The 7,454-nt window shown below is 62.7% G+C and overlaps 1 protein-coding gene and 1 long non-coding RNA gene across 2 annotated transcripts in view; both read left to right on the forward strand.

Moving 5' to 3' along the window:
- Positions 1-4,951, forward strand: part of LOC137467671 (uncharacterized) — a 101,435-nt gene extending 96,484 nt beyond the window's left edge. The window contains exon 2 of the long non-coding RNA XR_010995589.1: positions 4,729-4,951. This is a non-coding gene — a long non-coding RNA (uncharacterized lncRNA). The remainder of the gene's footprint in view (positions 1-4,728) is intronic.
- Positions 1,260-4,699, forward strand: LOC137467661 (serine/threonine-protein kinase pim-1-like). The gene is made up of 4 exons (XM_068179108.1): positions 1,260-1,357; positions 1,499-2,110; positions 2,760-2,997; positions 4,696-4,699. The coding sequence occupies exons 2-4, from the start codon at positions 1,855-1,857 to the stop codon at positions 4,697-4,699; spliced, it is 498 nt and encodes a 165-aa protein (XP_068035209.1). The 5' UTR covers positions 1,260-1,357; positions 1,499-1,854.
- Positions 4,952-7,454: the final 2,503 nt, after the last annotated feature.

Here is a 7,454-nt window from a genome sequence, read left to right on the forward strand (position 1 = left end):
CACTCTAAAATACCATGAGCTACACACAGTTTGCCTTCCCCGTTTGTTTTTTTGGGGTTTTTTTGTGTTGTTTTTTATTTTTTTTAATCACTGCTGGAGATGTAAATGCAGTGCCTGGGTCAGATACAAATTCTGCATTCAGGGAATGTGCCCCGATAGGGTTTGATCCTCAGCGGGGACAATGCATGGCAGCGACCGAGGGGATTCCTGTTCCCCTGTGTAGGAGTCCAGACTCTGGGTCTGGGCTGACCAGGGCAAAGTTCCCGTGTTTGGACAGGCTCAGGGGCTGCCCCCGGGGAGCGGGGGGCTGGGCGCGGGGGCGAGCAGGCAACGGAAAAACGGACACGGGGACAAACGGCCCCGGAGCTTCAGTTGCAGCGGCAGCAGCGGCGGCGGCAGTCGCAGCAGCAGCAGCAGCAGCAGCGAAAGCAGCAGCGAAAGCAGCAAAACCAGTCACTTTGAGGACTCCCTCGCCCGCTGTCCCGCACCCTCTCCCGCTCTCCCTTTCCCGGTGTCCCCTCCTCTCCCAGTCCCCCTCTCCCCTTGCCGGGCCATGTCCCCAGCCCGCCCCCGGCCCCGGGCGGGGCGGCCCCGTCCCCGCCCCGGTTCCCGGCCCCGTCCCCGGCCCCGGACCCGGCCCCGGCCCCGCCCCGGTTCCCGGCCCCGTCCCCGTCCCCGTCCCGGTTCCCGGCCCCGGCCCCGTCCCCGTCCCCGCCCCGGTTCCCGTCCCCGTCCCCGTCCCCGTCCCCGGCCCCGTCCCCGTCCCCGCCCCGGTTCCCGTCCCCGTCCCCGGCCCCGGCCCCGGCCCTGTCCCCGTCCCGGTTCCCGGCCCCGTCCCCGTCCCCGGCCGTCCCGCCGGGGTCTCGCCTCCGCCCGGCTCTGGTCGTGCTGGCGGTGGCGCTGCTGGGCGGGCATCAGTGCCTGGAGCTCGGGCGGCACCGCCGCCCTCTGGCTCCGCCTGGCCCGAGCCCGGCCCCGGCCCCGACGTGGGCTCCAGTCCCGGCCCCGGCCCCGGCTCCTCCCGGGCCCCGCGGAGGACACACGCGGCGCGGCCGCTCCCGCCGCCCCCGCTGCGGCTTCCCCGGCCCGAGCTCCGCCGCTCGGCACCGCGGCCGTCGGCCCCGAGCCGCCGCTGTCCCGTTCCAGGGACAGAACGCCTGGGAAGGGCCGGCCCGGGGCGCTCGGGGAGCGCTCGGGGGCCGCTCCTGGCCCCGGGCCGAGCGCTGACAGCCGCGTCCCGCCCGCAGGGAAGGCGCAGGAGGAGGCCCTGCAGGAGCGGTACCGGCTGGGTTCGCTGCTGGGCAGCGGCGGCTTCGGCAGCGTCTTCGCGGCCACGCGGCTCTCGGACGGCGCCCCGGTGAGCGGCGGGGCCGGCGGCGGGCGCAGGAGGAGGGGGCGGAGGTGGAGGAGGAGGAGGAGGAGGTGGAGGAGGAGGAGGGGGATGGGGCTGTGCAGGGCAGGCGGGCGAGCTCAACTCGCTGCTCTCCCTTGCTCGCAGGTGGCCATCAAAAGGGTGCCACGGAACCGCGTCCGGCACTGGGGCGAGCTGGTGAGTGAGCGGGGCCAGCGGCAGAAGCTGGGCAGGGATGAGCCGAGGCCCGGCAGGGTGGAAGCCACCAGGACACCTCGAGGGAGAGCGGGCGTAGGGCCAGCGCAGGGCGCAGAGCATCCCGGGCTGGGTGAGGGGTTCCCGACCCCCGGCACGGCATCAGCCCCACTGATGGCATCGCGCTCCTCCCGCAGCCCGACGGCACCAGCGCACCCCTGGAGGTCGTGCTGCTGGACAAGGTCTCCACTGGCTTTCCCGGTGTCGTCCAGCTGCTGGAATGGCTTGAGCTCCCCAACGACATCGTGATGGTGCTGGAACGCCCAGAGCACTCTCAGGACCTGCACCATTTCATTCGGGAACGGGTGGTCCTGTCCGAGGAGTTGGCGCGGGATCTGTTCCGCCAGGTGCTGGAGGCCGTGCGGCACTGCACCAGCTGCGGGGTCCTGCACAGGGACATCAAGCCCAAGAACATCCTGGTTGACCTGGCCACCGGGCAGGCCAAATTGATTGACTTTGGCTGTGGCACCTACCTGCAGGACACAGCCTACACTCGCTTTGCAGGTGAGCCCACACAGGGGTGTGCTCTCAATCCCGTCATCTCATGGCCCAACACCTCACAGCCCAAGCTGGGTGTGGCAGCGGGGATTCTCCCTTTTGCTGCCCTTCATGGCACTGAGATTTCAGCTGAGCTGCTTTTGAGCAGGGCTGGGTGGGGAGCCAGCTTCCAGCCCTGCTGGCAGCCTTTGCCCACCACTCTGGGCAGGACTGAGGCTAGGGCTGGGCAGCCAGCCCAACAAAAACACCCCTGGGTGGGGTAGCAGAGAGGGGTGGCCAGAACCTGTGTCCCAGCCGGTTTGGGGTGCAGGTGAGAAAGGGCTTGGACTGCTCCACTCACCTGGTTTCTTTTGGCTTCATAATGGTTTTTGGGGCAGTGCAGGCAGGGAGGATGAGGGCATGGTTTTCCCAAGCACTGAGTGGGATTTTCCTCCTCATGGTCGGGCCTTGCCAGGGCTTCCACTGCTCTCTTCCAACCCCAGTGGCTTCTTTTCCATCCCCGAGTCTGTACACCTGTACACAAGTCCCAGGTGCTGGCGAGAGGGCAGCGGTCACCCCGTGTGCCACTGGGGCGGCCCCCACACACCCAGGGATGCTGGAGCCAGGCTCAGGGAGCAGCAGCGTCCCCCTGATGAACTCCATCTGTATTCCATAGGAACACGGTCATACAGCCCCCCGGAATGGACCCAGTTTGGCTGGTACTACGGCAAGCCAGCTACCATCTGGTCCCTGGGCATCCTGCTGCACCAGATGGTCTGCGGGGAGCACCCTTTCAGGAGGGGCTGGAACATCAGCTGTGACCATGAGCTCTCGCTGCCAGGACGGCTCTCTCAAGGTGGATCCTCATCTCTGGCCACGGGGGCAATACCAGTGCTGGGAGACAGCAGCAGCTCGTGAGCATCCCTCTCTGGCAGCTGCTGAGGAGGTGGCACATGTCCTGCTCTCCTGCTCTCCTCCAAAACAGGGAATTGATGGGGAAGTTTACGCCCAGCTCTGAGCACATCCAGCATGGCCTGGGCACGGGAATAGTGGGGCAAAGCCAACAGGAGCCTTCTCCAACTGACCGGTGGTTTCTGGTTTCTCTGTCCAGAGTGCCAAGATCTGATCAGGAGGTGTTTATCCATGCTGCACTCGGACAGGCCCTCATTAGAAGAGCTGTTCCGTGATCCCTGGCTGCAGGATATTGATCTGCCCTAGAAGAAGGGAGAGAGCCACAGGCACACTTTGATGCAAGGCCCTGGTAAGTTACAGCTCCGCACATGCCTTGGCAATCAGAAGCAAAGGAACGCAGACATTTTGTCCTGCCTGTGTCACTGCCCAGGGGTCATCAGATGGGAACACGCAGCCCTTGTGCTGGAGCTGAGCTGCTCTGCCCAGCACTGCTGGCCACCATCCGAACTGGTTTTGCTTGTCCTGGTTCCCTGACAGCTGGGGCCCTGGGCAGAACCCAGACAGCCTGGGCTCACCCCAGGGAAGGAGAAGAAGCCCCTGGAGAAGCTGTACCAGGTGGGGCTGTTGCTGCTGGGGACAGTGAGGACGACATCAAGGATGACAACCTCTTCCTCCACCTGGTCACCGGCAGCTGAGGATGATGGACTTTGATTCTGACACCTTCTCCAAAGCCAGGCTCCACAGGGAATTTGCAGGTGAGTCCACACGCAGGGGGATGCTCCCAGATTTGGGCATTGCACAGCCTGGCCGGGAACCAAAGGTTCCCCCATTGCTGGGGCGGATGCAGCTGATCCTTCAGTCGGCTGCCAGGCTGCTTTTGGCAGGGCTAGGGGGATGGGCTGGGGTGCTGATGAAATGGGAGTGGGCTCCTGGCCCTGCCAACAGCCCCAGCACCCACCGTGCCCCGGGCTGGGGCTGGGGCTGGGGCAGCCAGCCCGACACAAAGAAACCCCCATGGTGGGAGCAGAGGTGGGACTCCAGAACCTGTGCAGGGGCTGCTTTGCTTTGCAGGCAAGGAAGGGCTTGGGCTGCTCCACTGCCCCTGTTTGCTTTGGGATCACCGTTATTTTGGAGGGCAGTGAAGCGGGGAAGGGAGAAAACCTGGGCTTCCCTCACCTGTGGGTGGGTTTTTCCCTGGCCTGCAGGGGTTGGGCCTTCCTTAGCCCCTGACAGAGATAAGATTTTTGACCTTTTTTCTTGTTCCCCTTTTTGTCTGTAATCTATTTTCAATAATTTGTTGTGTGTTTTTCTAGAGGAAGCGTTCCAGGTGGGGTCCAGTCTGGATGGGGAAGTGCTTGGGAGCAGCTGTGGCGTGGATGGGCCGTGCCCTGGGAGAAGGCTGAGGACATCGTTTGGGACCAGCTTTTCTTCCAGCGAGGGATGGCGTGAGGTGGGTCCTGTCTGCTTGGCATGGTGGGATCAGAGCTTTGGGGAGATGGCAGCGAGCACAGGAGCATCCTGCTCTGGGCAGCTGCTGAGGGCTGGATGTGCCGTGACCGGCTGCAGGCTGGGCACATGTCCTGCCCTCCTGCTCTGCACCCAAAGGCAGCAGGGATGGGCAGCTCTGGGCACAGCTCTGGGCACGGCCAGCATGGCCTGGGCACTGCGGGCGGCTGGGACAAGGGGACAGGAGCCTTCAGCTGACGGGCGCTTTCTGGTTTCTCTCCTTGCAGCCAGGCTCTGCGGGTGCTGAGGCTGCTCTGGGCTCTGCCAGGGCTCTGCTGGAGCTCAGCACCGGGCTGCAATCAGCCAAAGAAGAAATGGGGTGACCTGCAGCACAGACCTGCTTGAGCATTTCAGCATCACAGCTCAAGTTTGCAGAGTGTACACCTCCAAGGGCAAACATGACACCACCCAAAAACTAAACTTGTTCAAAAGCTTCTGAAATGAAATCAATCTGGGATGACCCCAAATGATATTTTGCAACTTGCTCAAGCTGTAGCTCAGCCCTTCTCTGAACTGTTCTCTCCCCCACCTGCCTTTTACTTCCCAACTGCTCCCTCTTGTCCCCCAGTGAGTTCCCAGCCCATGGCAGTCTCCATCACACTGTTGCCTTCCTTGGTGCCCCTCACCATGAGGAAGGCCGAGCCCCAGGCTTGGGGACTCATCCTGTCACTGGATGAGGAGCAGCAATGTCTCAGAGGTCCAGTGGGATTTTAGTGTCATTCAGAGCTGCTTTCCAGCCCTCAGCTGTCCTCACTGCTGAGTTCCCACTCCCTTTTCCTCGTCCTTGCAGCAGGATGAGCTCTGTGAATCCCCTTGAGCCTCCCCACTCTTCCCAGCCCACGCACCCACCTCAGTAAGGCTGAAGCTGCAGCTTCTCTGTCTCCTGTGGCACACCAGTCCAGTCCCCTGTGCGGGGAGCCCCAGCCCCAGAGCACAGCACTCAGCAGTGCACTCCGGGCTGGAGCAGCTCCCTCCCAGCCCCAGCCCAGGGACTCCTCCGGCCCCGGGGCTTGGGGCACTGTCAGCACCCGCTGCTCCAGCCACCGCTTCTGCTGGTCCTGACAGCAGCACCCAAAGTGGGGCTGATCCCGAGGGAGCAGCAGCAGGGCCTGGATCTGATCCCTGACTCTGGGGCAGGGCTGGACAAATGACACCCAGCCGCAGCAGCAGCACATGGAGCTGACTTTCAGCACAGCCCCTGCCACTCTTGCCTCCTGTGTGCAGCGGTGTCACAGCAGCCTGAGGCACCTGGGAGCACCCTGAGCCATGCCAGGGTCAGTGCCAGGAGCATCCCCTGGCGCTGTTTAAAACCGGCTCAGCAGGAACTGGGGATGCAAACAGGATGAACCTGAGCATCTCCCACCAGCAGATACCTCAGAGCTTACACAGTAACACGGCCGTGACTCTCCCAAACTGGATTTAGGAATGGCACACCTACTGCAGCCATTGGATCATGAGCTGCCCAGATCCCTTTGGGACTCCTGCTTTTGGTGTCTCTGCCTCCTCTCCCTGCCCCAAGGAGGCTCCTCTCTTCCTCTCCCTGCCCTGACAAGACAGTCACACAAATAAAGACATGGGATTACCAGGTGCTGAGGAGCTGTAGAAGGAGCCTTCTCTAGGTCTGGCCTGTTTCCAAAACCCGCACAGTCTCCCTCAGCAAGGAACCTCCTTGTCCACCCTCTCCAAGGGTGTCAAGCTCAGGAAGGGATTCCTGACACCCTGTCCAGCTGGGAGAGCTCCCGTGTCTCCATACCAGGGGATAAAACCAAACCCAGGAACCCTGGGGGGACTGAGATTGTGGCATGGGGACATCTGTATTTATTTCCCAGTGGCAAACAAAAATGTGGAATGGTGCCAGAGCTTGTTTTGATCTACATCAGCTTTTGATAATTGTCCCTCCTCCTGACAGCGACTCCTCTGCAGCTGCACTGGGAGATCTCTGGGGCTGAGTCCACTAAGAGGAGATTTCAGTGGGGCTGAGATGCTCGAGGGGGCCCATTTCAACGCTCTGCTGAAGTCCAAGGACATTGTGTTTCCCCGAGGAGCAATGCTCCTTTCTGGCACTCACTGCCCCGTGAGGGACATTATTCAGTTGCTGCCATTGGGTGAGTTCCAGCCACAGGGAGAGGGAGGAGGAGATGATCCCACCCATGGCTGCTGCTGGGTCCAGACTCTGGGTGAGATAAAGCCGAGACAGAGCTTCAGCATCTCCCCCAAAATCACAGAATCACAGAAGGGCTTGGCTTGGAAAAGACCTTCAAGTTCATCTCGTTCCATGCCCCCTTCCACTATCCCAGGCTGCTCCAAGCCCTGTCCAACCTGGCCTTGGACACTGCCAGGGATCCAGGGGCAGCCACAGCTTCTGTGGGCAAGCTCTGATCTCTGCCCAGGTGAGCAGGGACAAGACCCAAGGGAACGGCTGGAGCTGGGCCAGGGCAGGGCTGGGCTGGAGATCAGCAAAAGCTTCTTCCCCCAGAGGGGGCTCAGGCACTGCCCAGGCTCCACAAGGAATGGGCATAGCCCAGAGGCTGTTGGAGTTCCAGGAGCCGTTGGACCCCGCTCCCGGGGCTTCACGGGCTGCGATTGTTGGGGCGTCTGTGCAGGGCTGGGGGCTGGACTTGATGATCCCAATGGGTCCCTCCCAGCTCAGCCCCTTCTGCAATTCTCACCCTTTGGATCAGCCTTTGTGTCCCTTCGAGGCGCTGGCAGAGCTGCTGGGGACAGGGCAGGAGCGTGGCAGCCCCAGTGTTCCCCTGTCTGTGACACCCAGAAGTGACAGCCCCAGCGCTCCCCTGTCTGTGACACCCCAGCGGTGACAGCCCCAGCGTCCCCTGCCTGTGACACCCCAGCGGTGACAGCCCCAGCTTTCCCCTGTCTGTGACACCCCAGCGGTGACAGCCCCAGCGCTCCCCTGTCTGTGACACCCCAGCGGTGACAGCCCCAGCGTCCCCTG

The sequence above is a fragment of the Anomalospiza imberbis genome, unplaced genomic scaffold (genome assembly GCF_031753505.1).
Source record: "Anomalospiza imberbis isolate Cuckoo-Finch-1a 21T00152 unplaced genomic scaffold, ASM3175350v1 scaffold_74, whole genome shotgun sequence".
NCBI lineage: Eukaryota > Metazoa > Chordata > Aves > Passeriformes > Viduidae > Anomalospiza > Anomalospiza imberbis.

What these genes read in the sequence shown, in the direction of transcription:
- LOC137467661 (XM_068179108.1), top strand. Translation starts at nt 1,855, where the DNA reads ATGGTGCTGGAACGCCCAGAGCACTCTCAGGACCTGCACCATTTCATT. An exon ending in AGCCTACACTCGCTTTGCAG is followed by an intron (nt 2,111 to 2,759) that starts GTGAGCCCACAC and finishes TGTATTCCATAG; the next exon opens with GAACACGGTCATACAGCCCC.